Below are 18,870 nucleotides of genomic sequence, written 5' to 3' on the forward strand. Positions count from 1 at the left end.
TTATCCCCCCTTTACCCTTATCTACCTGCCCCACCCCCTTTCCTCTGATAATCACCATACTGTTGTCTGTGTCTATGAGTTGTTTTTTTCTTAATCCCTTCACCTTTTTCACCTAGCCCCCTCACCCCTCCCCTCTGACTATTACTAACATTCTTACTTATCTCACTTATTGTCCGTCAGACAGCCACTAGAATGTAAACTCTACATAGGCAATTCAAAGTATACCTAGTAACTTGCACAAGCCTGGCACATAGTAGGTGCTCAATAAGTACTTACTTAGTGAAACATAATAACTTCCATAGTTCTGATGATTTGCGGAAAACACAGTCTGAATTAAATCCATACAGCAATCTATTTTCAAAAAATACTATCACACTTTGATAATTTACTAAAAACATACTATGCCATGTGTTTTGTAGATTCTGCAATATGAAACACTTTTAAAGATTTTACAATCTAGAATAATTAACTTTTAGATTATCCTCTTTAACCATTGAGAGGCCCCAGGATTTCATCCTTGACCCTCTTATTTTCTGTAATGTCTCCATGTACGATCTCACCTTTGCCTATGACTTTGATAACTTCTCTGCAGATGATTCCCTAATCGATGTCTCCAGGCCTAACTTCTTTCTTAAGCTCCAGATCCACACTTTGGGTCTGGGAGCCAAAGGTCCTTCAAACACAACCCATACCAAATTCATTCTTTTGTTTCTCTGTTCCTTAATCAGTGCACAGCAATACTCTGTACTTTATTCCTGATTTGACTCCTCACTTTCCTTTTGGCTTTATATACAGTCAGTCACCAAATCTCACAGATTGTACCTTAGCAATGGGTCTAACCTTGTGTGGATGGCACATTCTATTTGTATTTTTTTTCCTCACCCAAGGACATTCTTCCATTTTCTGTTCAGAGTGGGAGGGAGAGAGAGGAAGAGAGAGAGAGAGAGAGAGAAACATCGACGTGAAAAGGACACATCGAGTGGCTGCCACCCACATGACCAATCAGAGCCAGGGACAAACTGCAACTGAGGCACGTGCCCTTAGCGGGAACCGAACCCGGGTCTCTCTGGACCACAGGCTGATGCTCTAACCGCTGAGCCAAACCGGCCAGGGCTGGATGGCACATTCTAAAAGACATGTATATCCCTGGAGCATGCCAACCAGAAGGTAACTACCAGGATGTGGTGGGTGGGTGTTGATCCAAACTGGAAACCACAATAGGAGCTGGCAACTAGAGAACAGAAACCTCCCCCCCGCCCCCGGAAGATACAACAGCCTCTCAGTAAACACCCAGAGCCTCTCAGGAGTTCTGGGAAAAACTGAGTGAATGGCGTTCAGCCAGAAACAGAAACACTGTCTATTGTCCTAGACCCAACTCCCCAAGTTCCTTGAGAGAAATAGATACATAGAGAAAAATGGCCTCTACCTGAATACTTTCAGATTTATTTTTTTTGAGAGATGCAGGAAATATGCAAAAAGTACAATGAATGATATATCATTCATTTAAAAAAGGAAAATGAAAACAAAATTTTAAAGTGAGGGAGGGAGTCAAGTGTCTCAAAGGCTTCTGAGGAGCTAAAGAATGGGCAGATCTAGGGCAGCCGAGTGAGTGAGGGAACCAGAAGAGAGAAATGAAGGCATAAGAGGCATGTGGGGTTATGAATTAGATCCTGTCTGATATTCTTTGAGAGATATTAGTAAAGACTTAAATTGCTTTTTGACTGACTAATGATAATTAAAACTTCCTGTGAGGGAGTGAGTCCTGAATCAGTGGCATGGCTCAAAGGGAAGCAGATAAACACTCCCATGGGTGTGGGCATTCAGGCTTTAGACAGGGATTCAGATTAGATGGCTTGTACAAATTTTACAATTTGGAATTTAATGATTTTGCTCTTCCACATCTCATGTTCATGGGTACTGTTGGTTTCATTGTCTTTAACTTTTTTGTTGTGGTGGTTAATCCTCACCTGAGGATATTTTTTTCATTGATTTCTTTAGAGAGAGTGGAAGGAAGAGAGGGGAAGAGAGACATGGATGTGAGAGAGACACACTGATTGATTGCCTCCCAAACACACCCCGACTGAGGTGGGGATCAAACCTGCAACCTAGGTACATGCCCTTGACCAGGAATGAAACTCATGACTCTTCAGTGGGTGGGCCAATGCTCTAACCACTGAAACAAACCAGCCAGGGCATACCATCTTTAACTTTAAAAACAATTTTTTAAAAAATCAGGCATCAATTTTTAGCTTGTGTACAGACTAACAATGTTGCTATCACAGAATATGTGTGGCTCACATTTGTTGACTGAGTGTTTTTGGAGATCTTCCTAAAATCTTCCCTTCTCTTGTAAAATGGTGACAACTTACATTGGAATTACATGTTTTAAAATCTTATTTTTGCCCTGGCCGGTGTGGTTCAGTGGTCAGAGCATCAGCCCATGCACCAAAGGGTCATGGGTTTGATTCCTGGTCAAAGGCACATACCTAGTTGCAGGTTTGATGCCCAGCCCCTGTTGAGGTGCATGCGAGAGGCAAGCAATCGATGTATCTCTCTCACATCTATGTTTTTCTCTCTCTCTCTCCTCCTCTCTCTCCCTCCCTTTCAATCTCTCTAAACATCAATGGAAAAAATATCCTCGGGTGAGAATTAACAACAAAAAAATGTTATTTCCTTTTAAATAATAAACACTGTATGAACTAAAATACACTGTAAATTGAGAACCAGAAGGGAGTCAATGTCTAAATGTTTATTTATTTGATTTTGTCTTAAAGGTTAACAGCTTTTGTTTTAAGAGTACTGGGACAATTACATAAATATTTACCTCAGAACCAAAATTCAATTTGTAATTCTTTAATGTGGCTGATTGAGCAATGTCAACTACCAAATGGATCTTTCAAGAAATATTCTAATTATCAACCACTAAAATTACGGGTAAGGAAACCAAATGTACAGATTAGTAATATTTCTATTTACAAGTTTGAGTTTTATTCTCATCCTATTTTAGGAGGATGAAGAAGAGAGTAGAAATATGTGTATTCCGCCCTGGCCGGTTTGGCTCAGCGGTTAAAGCGTCGGCCTGTGGTCCTGAGAGACCCGGGTTCGGTTCCCGCTAAGGGCGCGTACCTTGGTAGCAGTTTGTCCCCGGCCCTGTTTGGTCATGCGGGTGGCAGCCACTCGATGTGTCCCTTCACGTCGATGTTTCTCTCTCTCTCTCTCTTCCTCTCTCTCCCTCCCGCTCTATCTGAACAAAAAATGGAAAAATGTCCTCGGGTGAGGATAAAAAAATATATATATGTGTATTCCTGCAAGAAACTCCTCTTGCATACAGGCAAAGAATTTGAAAGTTCTTCTTATACTGCTCTTCAGACATCCAGTATAGGTCAAATAAGTGATATCCTAGACATCTTGTATAACAGGCATTGATGGTTCATAGGGAGCAAGTGCTAGAGATCTCAGAATGGGTAAAATGCACTAACTGTCCATGAACCCTTGGTGTGGAATCTGTACCTGAAGTTCAAAGCCTTCTTACAGATCAAGGCTACAGGGTGTTGTCATGAAAGATGGGAGGGACTCTATTTACACTATGTTGAAAAGAGAGATTGGGGTCAATTTATTACAAAGTGCAACAAAGTGTTTTTTGAGATTAGAATCTACTTATATGCTTAGCATACAAAGTAATTTCAATATTGTTCCAATATATTCTACTCCTTAGAATTTTTTTATCAGACACAAGGGGTTCCCTGGCTAATAGGAGTCTCATAATGATCTTCTGTTGGACCAATAGCAGATTAGAACTCCCACAAGATATGGGGGCAACTGACAATGACATTTGAAGAATAAAATGGTACAAAATTACTTTTCTTAAGCTGTCCACCCCATCCATCCATCTATCTACATTAATTCAACAACCATTCACTGAGCACCTAATACATGCAAGGGCCTATTTTGGGCAGCAAGGGGAAGGAAGAGTGGGAAGGATGGACCAGGCAGTATCCCTGCCACAAAGGAGCTCACACACTGGTAGGGAAAGAAGAGTAAAAATACTAGTGACTCTAATCAAGATGTAAGTGTGTGTGTTCATTCATTTGTTCAATAAATATTCATTGAACGCACACTAAGTACTACATGGTAGAGACAAAACAGTGAACAAAACAAATATAATCACTGAGGCCACAGAGCTTATGATCTAGCAGAGTTATTGAGTAGATAATTTCAAATGTGTGGTACATGTTAAGAAAAGGGGAATATCATTTAATTGAAAGCAAGGGATCTAACTTAGATTGAGGGAGTTGAAAAAATGAGTTGCCAGGCTCCTGGAAGCCAGGTAGGAGTTAGGAAGAGTTCCAAGTGGAGTCAACAGCACTTTTGAAGTGGAGAGAGAGAGCATGTTTCAAAGAGCTGAGGCCAAGAGAGCTAGGGGGTGAGTGGCATGAAATAAAACTGGACAGGTACTAGAGGTCACTTCATGGGAGGTCTTGAAGCATTGCATTGGAATGTCACTGCCCCAAGAGAAAAAAATAAGGGAGAATTGTGGCAGAATAGTGCTCTGTGCATTTTAACAGGATCTTGAAGGAGGGGGAGAATTTGAATGTGGTGAAGAGGTGTGAAGTGGAGCTTCAGGTTGGGAGGTGAGGAAGAGAAGGGCATGTGAAAGCATGAAGTAAGAAAGACCCGGGTGGGGTTTACTGAGAAATGGCAAGTAGTCCAACTGGAATGTACAAAGGGAGAGAGGGATATTAAGCTCGGAATGGAGATTAGAACGAGGTCATTTCACTTTCCTTTATAATTATTTTTAGGGTACCTTGTCTACTGAACCCCAAGAGAACACCTTATATCTTACAGCCTTTACTGTGATTGGAATTAGAAAGGTTTTTGATGTATGCCCCCTAATGGTAAGTAAGAGTTTTCTTTCTCTGACACCCATTATCTATTTCTGTACCGTATACTGGGTGGGGGAGGGGACAGGGAGGCAGAACTTGAAGATAATTGTAACTCCAGAATCAGAGGATTTCAGAATTATGATCTAACCCACTGAACAGTTGGGAAAACTGAGACCTAATGGACAGGTGAATTTAATTTTTCACTTTCACAGGCTACTAAATCATAAAACTGGGACTAGAACTGACTTCTGACTGTGATGAGAAAATGACCCAGCATTCCCAGCTTCCTTCTCTTATCTCTACCAAATCTTATGATATGTATATGACTCTTATCTATAGTTGAGGCACTCTGTATCATGGAACCACTGAGTATACACAGTGGTTTGCTTCTTTGGGTTGTGCTGTTTCATTTGGTTGGAAACTGAGGGGAATAAGGAGAGGATTCACTTAAGTGAATCAACATAAAAGATCCCAAGGGGTAACAGATATGAAACTCTGATCTGGGAAGAGACAGGTCCCTGAGCTGAGGTTAAATGCTTCTGCCTACAAATCAGAAGTAAATTAAACAAGTCCTTCAAACAAGCATCAGAATGGAGATGGAAAACCCAAGGGGGTTCGTAGAACTAGAACAGTAAAGCAAGATAATGCTTTTTGTTTGTTTCAAGAGAATTGTTATTTATACTTAACAAGGCAAAATAATCAATGAGGACCAGTTTCCAGGGACTTAGAGAACCAGTTGGCTCCTAGCAGTACATGAGTAAGATACAGTTGAAGCTGGGAGAGAAGGAGTCAGGCAAGATGTTAGTAACATTGCACTATGCCTTCCCCTAACCACTTATCCAAAATAACTATTTTAGTTGTCTCAGGACGAAGTAATAGAGACTATTTTCCAGGAATCCTTAGGATCAAAAAGTACTTTGGCAGCTTAGCTCTTTTTCTGCTAGTTATGGTTTTATTTAGTAAAATTTCTTTTGAAAATGTGAACCTGACTCAGTTATGCTGAGGGCGAATGATGAAAACTTTGTCTATGCTCAGTGCTTTTTCTTCCTGGCGGCTAGGTCTGACCTGGGAAGTAGACACTAAAGGGACAAACCTTTAGAGGGAGATGAGAATTCAGGGGCAAAAAGCTTGACTTAATTTGGACAACCTCGTTTTCACTTCTGAGATTATGTTCTGCTTCTTCTCCAGGAAGGGTTCACTTCAGTTGGACATCATCCATTTCCATTAGGCCATTTCTCTCTCCACCCTTTATCTTGCCTACCCCAGGATGGTGCCACCTGCAGGTAGTTTGCATTAGTTGATAAGTTGAAGCTTCACAAAGAAACTCTTTTGCCCTTGTTTCCAGAAAATCAGCACAGCTCTAACTGCAGCTGACACTTTTCTGCTTGAAAATGCTCTCTCGGCCCAGAGTACCTTCACACTGGCCATTGCTGCTTATGCTCTTTCCCTGGGAGATACTAGTCACTCACAGTTTCGTGTCATTCTCTCAGCCCTGAAGAAGAAAGCTTCAGTTAAAGGTATGATTGGTTCCATACATTTTTCGGCAAGCATTTACTAAGTATATAGAGTCTGCTCATTCTGGAAAGTAGGTGGTGGCATGCAGAGTTGAGTAAGGCACAATCCTGCCCCCAAGAAACAAATCATCACAATGTAATGTAATAAGTGCCATTATTCATTTATGTATTCATTCATTCAGCACATATTTATTCATTCCTAAATCTAATAAATATGTATCAAGTACCTCCTATGTACCATGCACTGTTCTAGGCTCTGGGGATAAAACAGTAACAACAACAACAAAAATTCAGGCCCTCATGAAATTTACATTCTAGATAAGGAGAACAAATATAATAAGTAAATCACTGCATATAGTGAATAGGTTGGTGATGACTGATATGAAGAAAAATCAAGCAGGGAAGGGGGACAGAGCAAAGTGATGAGTTGTAATTTTTGATAGGATGATCAGGCTTAAACCTCACTGAGAAGATGGTATTTGAGTTGAAAGCTGAAGGAGGTGAGGTGAAGCAAGCCAGTGGCTATCTAGAAGGGCATTCCTGGTCGAGAAACAGCATGTGCAAACACCCCAAGACAGGAATATGCCTGGTGCTTCAAAAATGGCAAGGGGGCCAGTGTGGCTGGAAAGAAGTGAGATGAAGGGTAGAAAGTGAGGTCAGGGAAGGAAAGGTTGAAGCAGTTATGTAGGTCCTAAGAGGTCATTACAGGAGCTCTGCAGGACTCCTGTGTATAGTTGTGCACTGTACAAGACTCTCAAGCAAGACAATGAATTGAGACTTAAATCCAGCCCATGCTCTACTTTCCCAGCCATGCGCCATAGCTTGGGTCTGCTTCCACCCTGAGCAAGGGGTTCCTGTGTCTCATTCATGCTATGGGGGCCAGTGGTAGCCCTAAACTTTAATTTCTACTTTAAGTGCAAAAGGAAGACATTGGAGGATTTTTAGCAGGAGAGTGTATTACTTGACTTATATTGTACCAGCTTTGCTATAAAGCTGTATATTTTGTTTTGAAGACTAAATATACTGCTTCCTATAAGTCAAGAGTAAAGAAATAGTAACAGTGATCATTGGCCAATGTGCCTATTTCAGCACAAGCATGGTTGGACACTTCTGAGCCCTCTCTTGGCTGAGGTTTTTTAAAAGTTTAATCAGCCCTGGCCGGTTTGGCTCAGCGGTTAGAGAGTCAGCCTGCGGTCCACAGAGACCCAGGTTCGGTTCCCGCTAAGGGCATGTACCTTGGCTGCAGTTTGTCCCCGGCACTGGTTGGGTCGTGTGGGTGGCGGCCACTCAATGTGTCCCTTTCACATCGATGTTTTTCTCTCTTCCTCTCTCCTTCCCGCTCTGTCTGAGTAAAAAATGGAAAAATGTCCTCGGGTGAGGATGAAAAAAATAAATAAATAAATAAATAAATAAATAAATAAATAAAAGTTTAATCAATCTTACATGATATTTATCACCATCTACAACATTTAACTGCAGTCAACATTTAAAAATGACTAAAACTTAACATATATCTCAAAACCACTTATATAATACTTGTACTAACACAAAAGAAATGTCTTGAGTATTGTAAGATATGGATCATAAAATTATAGAATTTAAGAGCTGGAAGAGAACTTAATTCAAATAATATTTTAACTGCAAGTATCTTTAAAAACCAAATCTGTCATTCTAAATACAGCAAATCTGAGTCTGAGAGGGAAGGAAAACATCTTGCCCAAAGTCATGCAAATAAAGGAATCCTGAATTTAAAACAAACGCATCAAATTTTTCACTAATCTTAAAAAATGATTTATAAATATGCTTTACTGTTTTTTTAAAAGTATATATTTGTATTTAAAAGGATTTGAGGTGACAAGTTTAAATTACTAAAGCAATAGCAAACAAATATAATTTAGAACCTAATTTATAGAAAGTGTTGCATATGTGAAATTATTTTTAGTGCTTTAAATTGGGAGTAAATAATAAAAGACTGAACTAAGGCTTTGGATGTGATCTCATAATTTCCAGTATGTGTATTGTTTTCTATCAAGGAATTTCCCAAGTGCTAAGAGTGCTGGGGAAGCAATCATCTAGTAGAACCGAACTCTTAAGACCTGTGGAATTTGATGATGCTATCTCTGGGTAGATAGGGTCAAAACTGACTTGAATTCTCCAACACCCTGCAGGTGTCTAAGAATCGTTTGTTGGTGTGAGGACCCCCTACCCCATTGGAAATTGAATCTCAGAACTATCCTCTCTACCAAAAGATGTAGACATTCCATGTTGACCTTTTTAAATAAAGGCAAATAACACAGTATTAAGGGATCTTGTTTTATATTCGTCACCTTGAGGAAGTTCTTACAAAAGAATAAGAAACTTCTGGAAACCAGAAGACCTCTATCAGAAGAAATTGCTAAAAATCTGCTAGAATTGCTATGTCAGATTCACCTTTTTTTTTTTATCCTCAACCGAGGACATTTTCCCATTTTTTTGTTCAGGTAGAGTGGGAGGGAGAGAGAGGAACAGAGAGAGAGAGAGAAACATCGATGTGAAAGGAACACATCGAGTGGCTGCCACCCGCACGACCGACCAGGGCCAGGGACAAACTGTAACCGAGGTATGCGCCCTTAGCGGGAACCGAACCCGGGTCTCTCAGGACCGTAGGTCGACGCTCCAACCACTGAGCCAAACCAGCCAGGGCAGATTCACATTTTTAATCATATTAATCAATGTGATTTGTTGGTGTTCAGGTATTTCTTCCAGTTATCGTTTTTGGAAAGACGATCTTCAAGAGCAAGATAGCCCTGTACCTAACACTGGTACAGCACATATGGTAGAAACCACTGCCTATGCTTTACTCACCATTTTGAACATGAAAGATATGACTTATGCTAACCCAATCATCAGATGGCTGTCTGAAGAGCAGCGGTATGGAGGTGGCTTTTATTCAACCCAGGTAATGTTTCTTTGTCTCATTTCATCTCCTGAAACATATTTGCTGCCTTCCTCACCACACATTTCACACTCATTCTGGCATGCTATAGTGAGGAATAAATGTCTAGAATCAAAGAACTCTTAGAGGTTATCTGCACTGACACCCTTCTAATACAGAAGAGCAAATCAGTCCTGAGAGGTTCATTCAGGGAGTTAGTGGCCAAGTCAAAACTCAGTTCTCTTGACTCTAAGTCCAGCATTTCTTTTATGATTCTTTTTTTTTTTTTTTTTAATTCTCACTCGATATTTTTCCACTTATCTTCAGGTAGAGTGAGAGGGAGAAAGAGAGAGAGAGAAATATCGATGTGAGAGAGACACATTGACTGCTTGCCTCCCACACAGCCTAACCAGGGCGGGGGACCGAACTGCAACTGAGATACTGCCCTTGACCGGAATTGAACCTGCGACTCTTTGGTCGGCAGACTGACGCCCTAATCACTAAGCCAAACTGGCTGGGGCTCCTTTACGATTCTTAATGACCATGAATGACTAGTAAGGTTATCAGCAATTATGTTACATCCTATGTAATAAACAGTGGCTGCCATGTAGACAAAGGTACTGATGTTTCCTCCCCCTAAAATAAATGAAAAAAATGAGAGAAATACTGATTGTTACATGTTTATCTAACAATGTAAACTCCTTTGATACATATATTTTACACTAGATATATTATATAGTTTGTATATACTATACATCTATAGTCAAGTTTGGTTCAAATATTAATATCTTCTCTGTTCTCTGGATGTTTGGACAATAACAGAATGCGTAAATATATATATATATACACACACACACACACACATATATATAATTTAGAGCTACAGAGGTTTTTCAGGATTACTTTGATGATCATCTAATCCTGGGGGGCAAATGGGTTTCATCTTGGGTATAACTATAGGGTTAGCAGGATATAGTGACTCATTGATTGGCAGTGGCTACCAAAGACATGGACAGATAGCCATGTATTTGACATTTCTGATGTGGTTACATTTCCTGATTTTATAGATAAGAAAGATGAAGTCCAGAAAAATTAAGTTTATTCATTTATTCTTTCAACAAATACTTGTTGAATAGCTACCATGTGTATACCTTCTAAATGTAATAGATGCCAGGAAAGATATAATACTTACCCTGTGGCTCCTACATTACAGTGGGGAGGCCAACAAGAAACTATACATGAAAGTATTACGAATTGAGATGAATGCTCTAAAGGGCAGAGGGGAGGACCTTAAATAAAGGGAAGGGGGAGTTTATTTATGACTTCATGCTGAAGCCTAAGGATGACAAGAAAATAGTCATGCAAGGAGTTGGAGTCATTCTTCAAAGAGCAACTTACCTGTGGTTATAAGCTCAGGATTGTGGAGAATCTGGACCTGAAGCCACACATCTTTCCTGTGCCTGCTAAGAGCCACATCCTTAGTGGGAAAGGAGAGAACCTCCTTCCACCTCCACAAGAGGGCCCTCAACCAATTTCACTCAGTCAGTTGGTATTTCATCTCTAAACAACATTGCCCTACCCACTCATAAGAAAGGATATTTGTAAAAGAGCATATAAATAACCTAACCCTGTTTTTGTGCTTTGCTGCTTGTCAATAGGATACAATTAATGCCATCGAGGGCCTGACAGAATATTCACTCCTGACTAAACAAGTCCACTTGAATATGGATATCACTGTTTCTTACAAGCATAAAGGTGACTTCTATCATTATAAGATAACCCAGAAGAATTTCCTTGGGAAGCCAATAGAGGTAAATGAACGAGGTTTTATAATGTTTTATAATTGGATGGGACCTTTGAAATAATTTGTTTCACCCTTAATTTACAAATGTTTCTATTCATGACTTAAACATACTATGAGTGCCTTCTGTGTCCTAAGCAGGAGTGCCTAATATGTTCTTGTCACTGAAGATTTAAAAATAAAGCACAAAGAACCTGTGTGTATGTGCAGAGGGGGTGGGGACAGTAGTTTAAACAGACAGTGAAAAATAAGAGCCTTGATAGGCACATGGAAGGACAGAGAGGGGCCTCCTGAGCCAGGCTGAGAGTTTGTCCATTTGGGTGGGTTAAATCTGGAGGAATTTAGCCAGGTGAAGAAAAAGGAAGAACATTTCAGACATGGAAAACAGCATACACGAAGGTGCAGTAGTAGAATAACAGAGAAGACACATTTGGGAATCCTCCAGTGGTTCCATCCGGCTCCATCACACGTGCAGACTGTGGCCAAATTGAAATTGACCTTTAGGTCCTCCAACAACTTGCCCCATGTCCTTGGCTACTACTGGATTTTTCAAAATGAAAACCTTGACAACCTATGAGAATTTCCCAAGGAAAAGGGCACATTGAAAAAACTAGGTTTCATATTAATAATAGTAACTGCCAGTATACAGCTATTAATACCTATTTCTCTAATTAACCCATTTTAGATTATTGTAAGGTATATTTAAATGTACAAATAACTAGAGATAACTCTTACTCTCCACAAATCCTTGCTTGTGAAAAGTAAATAAGCAAGGGAAGTAAAATTTAGTGTCAAAATTGCAAACTAGTAGCTCATGGTAAATATACAGGGTGAGGCAAAAGGAGGTTTACAGTTATTGGTATTGAAAATAATACAATAATTAATAAATAATAATGCAAGAATAAACTCTGTTTCACACACTCATAGCTGTAAACCTACTTTTCCCCCACCCTATATAGTAATAGAAAGATGGATATGGATATAAATATAGATGTAGACATAGACATATTCCAACATTTAAAATCTAGAGATTTCCAATAAAAACCTGATTTCCAAATTTTCATGAAAAATAAAAGATCTGGCAATAGGGTGCTGTTGGCTGTGGCATGCGTTTTCAATTTGTTACAGTCCCTAACAGACATGTAACGTATGGATATGCACTTATGTCCATATTTGCTTTGTGTCTGGGCCTTTGCAGGCATTTGTGATTGTGGCCCCCAGTTTGGTAACTTTCCCCTAGGAGCATTTAGAGTTCAGCAGACATTTGCATTCTGAGCCAAGGGTCTGCACTCTAACGAGAAGCTCTTGGCCTAAAGAGCATGGTAGACCACCATTTGAGGTAGCTGGAGTTATTCTTCTCTTGTAGGAGTAATGCTATTAAGGGCCTCTTGTCATCTTAAAATAACTTAAATCTTAGCTCATGATGCTGCCTGTGTGTGAAACCTGGGCTGTTTTTAATCTAGTTTGGAATTCTCTACTCCAGCATTTCCTAAAATGTGTTACATAAAATAAAATTAAAAAATGTTTGGTAGGAAACTCTAGTTTAAATGAAGTTAAATAAGTTCTTTAGTACAGGATTCCCTCATCTTTAACCTGTATGTGACTAAGTGTGGTGATTCTGGGGAATAATGGGCTATGGGCACAGTGGAGTGTACTTTTGCCAACTTTATTTGTCACTTATTTGTCCATGGAACCATTCTTTCTTGCAATATCTTGATTTACTGGCTTTCCAGTATATGCTGCATATTCCATCAGAGAACAAGAAAGTTGGCCTATTTGCCCACATTTACTAAAATTTTGAGGAAGAGCTGACAACCTTTTATGCACACCGAATCCCTTTTGCTCTAGTGTGCTAGGTAAAGGGAAGGGCAGACTGCAGCCTTGGTGTGAGCAAAGAACCAACTCTTCAGGCCTCTTGCTTAAAATGATCACTCCCATGCTCAGCACAAATTAGAGAGTATTTGTATGATAGATTTTCTGTGGAAGGGAGAACTAAGTCAGTTCATGTCTTTAATCTCCTCCCAGCAGAGTGGGAAGAAGAGCAGCAGCACCTAAGGATTTGGCAGGCTGGGGTGAGCTGTTAGTGGGTTTGGGTAGGGTGCCAAGAGTTTCCATTAATAGAGACCAGAGAAAGAAAGGAAAACAAGCCATTAGGAGGTGAAAGAGGTATGCAAAGCAGAAGGTGGGAGGGACAAAGATCAATTACACCTACTTTAGAGTTAGGTTGAGGTTGCCTGTTCTTGCTAATGAAAAGGACCTCCTTTGGCACCTAGGATGCTAGGCACTGGAAGGAATTGAGTTAGTTGGCAAAGGAGATGAAGATCCAGTTTTACCATAACTATATAAAAATGAAAATGTGACCAAAGTGCCTTCTGACATGTTGGTTTTACTGGCTTACTTAGGCTATTTCAAACATCTTATTTACACGTAGAAGGGAAAGGAAATTCCAGTATTTTTTAGTGTGCCTACTATGTGCATAGGATCTTCAATGCCTTGTCCATTTAATCTCACAAGAGTTTTGAGAGAGGAAGCTGACAGGTGTCAGTTTGCTCTTTTCATTGCTCTCCTCTCTCCCTATTAAATAATAAAAGAAAGCATGCTTTCTCCATCCACCTTTCCAGGTGCCTCTCAATGATGACCTCATTGTCCGTAGTGGATATAACAGTGGCTTGTCTACAGTACATGTAAGTAGTTCATTGAGAACAGACTTATTTGGGAGTTATGTGTCTGCTTACACTAACATAAAACAAAATAGGAACTTTGCCACAAAGTTACAGAAATCTGGGCTCTGGTAACTATGACTGAAGTAGGATTTATTTATCTAATTCTTTTTAGCTATCATAGTAGCTGTCCTCACAATTTCTTTTTGAAAATTACTATTTTCAAACCTTGTATGTATATAGCCTGTGTATTTATGGAAATAACATATATAATTAAATATACAAGGCTGGGCAAAAGTAGGTCTATATTTGTATGGAAAATAATATAATAATTAATAAATGATAATACAAGAATAAACTCTGCTTCACATACTCACAACTGTAAACCTACTTTTGCCCCACCCTGTATATTGTATATATGAAATTTTATGCTTACATATGCATATATACCCATACACATATATACATGTTTTCTAACAGAGTCACATCTCATTTATCCAGCATCAGTGGATATATATCGAGCATATATATATATGCTTATTTTCTTTAAGCCACAGACTGCATGAACATACATAAGCAGCTTAGAAAAACTTGCCACTAGATGGCTAAAATATATGTGTTCTGAGCATAAATTAACATTCTATTGATGATTTTAGCTATGCTCTTATCTTTAGTACATTTATTCCTTCAAAGACTGTTTATCAAATTGCATGAGGAGGGGATGGATTTTCTATTTTTCTGTAACTTCTAGTTGCTCTCAATATGCCTTCTTCTGGCAGCACCCCAGCCCCATAATTTGTTGACTACCACAGGGGTGTGTGGGCTGGGAGAAAACCACATTTCCTTGTAGTGTTATGTGTAAAATTGGAGAGTACAGGCTTGAAGATGAGAATCTTAGGAAGTTTCCTGAAGAGTGAATTGCTTGAATTTAACTACATTGAATTTAGACCAAGATTCTGCCTGGCCAGAGGTCAGTTTTTGCTTATTTTGGGCTTCTTAGCTACGTTTCAGGTTGTGGAGTTTGCCAAAAGTCCAGCTGCTGGAAAAATAGGTCTTGAATACACCATTTGCACTGGATTTTGAAAATGATACTTCAAACATCCCATTTACAACAGCAGTCCTACTATAATACCTTTTCCACTTTCCAACTTTAAATAAAATCTTGTTTACTTTTTTTTAATTAGTTTTTTTTTTTTTTTAATTTTTGTTACAGATGTTTCTCCTTTTTCCCCCTGCAGGTAGTAACTGTGGTTCACAAAATCGGTACCTCTGAGGAATTTTGCAGTTTTCATTTGAAAATTGAAGCCCTGGACATTGATGGTAAAACAGCATGATTTACACTATAATTTTGCCTAAGCATAAAGAATATCAGAGAGCTTCCCTGATCAGGAATATGTGCTTGTTCAAAAATCAAAATTATTTAATCAAATTCTTTATCAGGTTGACGTCAGAGTAAACATTACTGCCATTTATTATAGTAGAAGTAACTCTCTTTAATAATAGTTGGAAACTGATGTTAAATAACTTAATAACTAAGCTAAAGGTATGCACTATTGATCAAGAAATTATTTTGACTAATTTACTTTTTAAGAATGTATCTAGTTGTAAAGCTCCAGAAAGGTCTAATTTCCGATACTTGAATTTCAGTTACTTTTGGGTCAGTGTTCCATTCTAGGACCCTGAATTTTCCTATAACCCTGTTGGATCTCCACCCCTTGCCTTTTCTATATTCCAAGGGTTCTGACAAATATACATTTCCCTGCCTCCATCTTCAACTTGGTTTCCAATACTTACAGCCTTTTATTAATGTGTCCTTTTTTCTACACGTGGCCTTCACATCCCTCTTCTGGTAGGTTGGTTCTCACCTCTCAGTCCAAAATCAAGTCTACATGCACACTCCAGTACTCCTCTAACCGTGACCCCAGGGTCAGGGTATGTGCTACTCCTCTGTCCTGATGCCTTTCCTGTGTGGCTCAGAGGCCTCTTCCTACAGGAAATTTTCCAACTACCTGTGTCCAGGCATCTATTCTTTCTCCCTACAACCTCCCCCAAACATGTTACCCATACATATTTATCTTAAATGACTCCTTCCTTAAATTATAAGTAATTTGAGAGCAGCAACCTGTTGTAATGATTTAAAGACTTCCTGGTATTTTCAGTAGCCATGAATTTTCATTAAAATCACCAAAAGTGCCAATTTTCAAATCACAGATCTTTTTTTTTTTTTATCCTCACCCGAAGACATTTTTTTCCATTCTATTGTTCAGATAGAGTGGGAGGGAGAGAGAGGAAGAGAGAGAGAGAGAAACATAGACGTGAAAGGGACACATGGAGTGGCTGCCACCCACACGACCAACCAGGGCCGGGGACAAACTGCAACCAAGATATACGCCCTTAGCGGGAACCAAACCCGGGTCTCTCTGGACCACAGGCCGACTCTCTAACCGCTGAGCCAAACCGGTCAGGGCACAAATCATTTTTTAAAATAATTTTTCTTAATTGATTTTAGAGAGAGGAAGGGAGAGGGGGAAAGAGAGAAACATCGATGAGCCTGGCCAGTGTGGCTCAGTGGTTGAGCATCAACCCATGCACCAAGAGGTCGCCAGTTCGATTCCCATTCAGGGCACATTCCCATTCAGGCCAAATCCCCATTGGGGACATGCAGGAGGCGGCCAATCGATGTTCTCTCTCATCGATGTTTCTTTTTTTTTTTTTATCCTCACCCGAGGATATTTTTCCATTTTTTGTACAGATAGAGTGGGAGGGAGAGAGAGGGAGGGAGAGAGAGAGAAACATCGACGTGAAGGGACACATCGAGTGGCTGCCACCCGCACGACCAACCAGGGCCGGGGACAAACTGCAACCAAAGTACGTGCCCTTAGCGGAAACCGAACCCGGGTCTCTCCGGACTGCAGGCCGACACTCTAACCGCTGAGCCAAACCGGCCAGGGCTCTCATCGATGTTTCTATCTCTCTCTCCTTTCCTTTCTCTCTCAAATCAATAAAGAAAAAAATTTTTAATTAAAAAGAAACATCGATGAGAGAAAACATCGATTGGCCGCCTCCTGCATGCCCGCCACTGGGGATTTGGCCCACAACCTGGGCTTGTGCCCTGAATGGGAATCAAACTGGTGACCTCTTGGTGCATGGGTTGATGCTCAACCACTGAGCCACACTGACTGGGCCACAAATCATTTTAAATTGTGTTCACAGACCTGCTTATCAATGATTCTGTTCTGACAGGTTCAAAAACAGTTAAAGTGGTTTACTCTTATTTTTGTTTGTTTGTTGTGTGTGCTAGCATTGAACTACAGAGGTACCTCGGAACACAAGCGCCTAATAGCATGTGCCAGGTGAGTGCATTTCCACAGAGGGGACTGTATACTTCAGGATTTCATATTTGTCATTATATTATTGCTTTACATCTCTTTGAATTTTAATATGGCTGGAAGATGCAAAGTCATTCACTTGTTTAAATGTAGAACATAACAAGTATTCTTAAATAGGTATTTACTGTACAGAACAGCTTTGTTTTTTGCTCATATAAAAATCACTGTGTCATCAAGCCTGCATTCCTTCCAGAGGCTCTAGCAGAGAATCCTCTTCCAGATTATAGAGGTCACCTTCTTCCATCTTCAAAGCCAGCAGCACAGCATCCTCTGATCTTTCTCTCTGACTCTGACTCCTGCTTCCATCATCACATCTTCTCTGACTCTCCTGTTTCTTTTCTTTATATAGAACCTTGTGATTACATTGGGTCCACCCAGATAACCCAGAATAATTTCTCTATCTCAAGATCTTTAATGTAATCACATTGCAAGCCCTTTTTGCTACATAAGGTAACCAATCCACATGTTCAGAAGATTAGGACCTGGACATCTTTGGGGCCACTATTCTGCTTACCACACCCGCCATCCTAAAATGTTTAATAAGATGTAGGGTTTTTAAAATATGTATATATTCCTTAGCAATGACACAGAGTGAATCGGTTAGTGGAAGAGCCAGAACTAGAACACAGACTTCTCTCTTCTTTTCATCACCCCTCAGTACCTCCCATTATGCTCTGTTTCCTTAACTCTTCCTACTCTCAATAACAGTGATTTCTACTGATATTTTTGTTGTTTTTACTTATAATCATACTTGATGTCAAAGCACTCAGTATGGGTAATTTAGAATTTCCATAGTGTTGTATTATTAGAACTGAAAGGATTTTAGGGATGATATCGTAATCCCCTTCATTTGGAAACAAAGAGCTGAGACCCGAAGAGATGAGCTAACCTGCCACGTTCTCACAGAGTTAGAGGCAGAGCTAGGGTTTCAAATCCCAGACCCTGACACACAGTCTATTATCTACACCATCTCCTTTATCAGTTACTCTTAGACGACTGACCTCAAGGAATAGCACATTAGTCTCACCTTCTCCTTCCCAGCCATTTCCCAGCTGTGTTTGTGGTCCCAGCCCATTCTCTTCTCAGGACTCCTTCACCAACCCGCTCGCAATCTCTCTTTCCTTCCTTGGCCAATCTCTGCTGTCTGTTCCCTATCCAACATCCTCTTTTATCCCCTAAGGTCTTTTCGTTAAGGTAACCCTTTCCCAAGCAGCCTCCTTCCTCCTAACTGCCATTCCTAATCTTGGGTACCTCTCTTCTGGGGAAGGGATGTAATCACAGTTGTCTTTAAATCCATAACATTTGTCACAGGGAAGGGTGAGCAAACTTGTTCTGGACAGGGCTAAAATAGAGCCCTATAGTCCCTAGGAGACACCTAGAATGGGCACAAGAAGCACTTTCTGACAGTGGAGCTGGACACCTGTGGGACAGCCTCTGCCATGAAGTGCTGTGACTTTCAGTAAATCAGCTTACTTCTCTGGCCTCTTCTGTAAAGCCAGGATATTGGGTAATGTAATCTCAAAGTGTCCTCCAGTTCTAATGTTCCCCAACTCTGCTATATACAGAGTGGGGCAAAATTTGTGAGTATGCAAAACACAGAGTTTTATTATTTATTAATTATATATTATTTTCCATGCAAACAACTGTAAACTGACTTTTGCCCCATCCTTTATAAAAAGGCTCTCCATCAAAAATTAATTCATTTGAAC

At 39.9% G+C, this 18,870-nt stretch overlaps 1 protein-coding gene across 1 annotated transcript in view; it reads left to right on the forward strand.

Moving 5' to 3' along the window:
* Nucleotides 1-18,870, forward strand: part of C5 (complement C5) — a 96,580-nt gene that overhangs the window by 58,836 nt on the left and 18,874 nt on the right. The window contains exons 26-33 of the mRNA XM_036261327.1: nt 2,775-2,934; nt 4,800-4,895; nt 6,229-6,400; nt 9,130-9,335; nt 10,970-11,122; nt 13,734-13,796; nt 15,011-15,092; nt 17,074-17,125. Coding sequence (XP_036117220.1) covers nt 2,775-2,934; nt 4,800-4,895; nt 6,229-6,400; nt 9,130-9,335; nt 10,970-11,122; nt 13,734-13,796; nt 15,011-15,092; nt 17,074-17,125 — 984 coding nt within the window. The remainder of the gene's footprint in view (nt 1-2,774; nt 2,935-4,799; nt 4,896-6,228; nt 6,401-9,129; nt 9,336-10,969; nt 11,123-13,733; nt 13,797-15,010; nt 15,093-17,073; nt 17,126-18,870) is intronic.

This window comes from Molossus molossus, unplaced genomic scaffold, assembly GCF_014108415.1.
Source record: "Molossus molossus isolate mMolMol1 unplaced genomic scaffold, mMolMol1.p scaffold_m16_p_14, whole genome shotgun sequence".
Classification (NCBI taxonomy): Eukaryota; Metazoa; Chordata; class Mammalia; order Chiroptera; family Molossidae; genus Molossus; species Molossus molossus.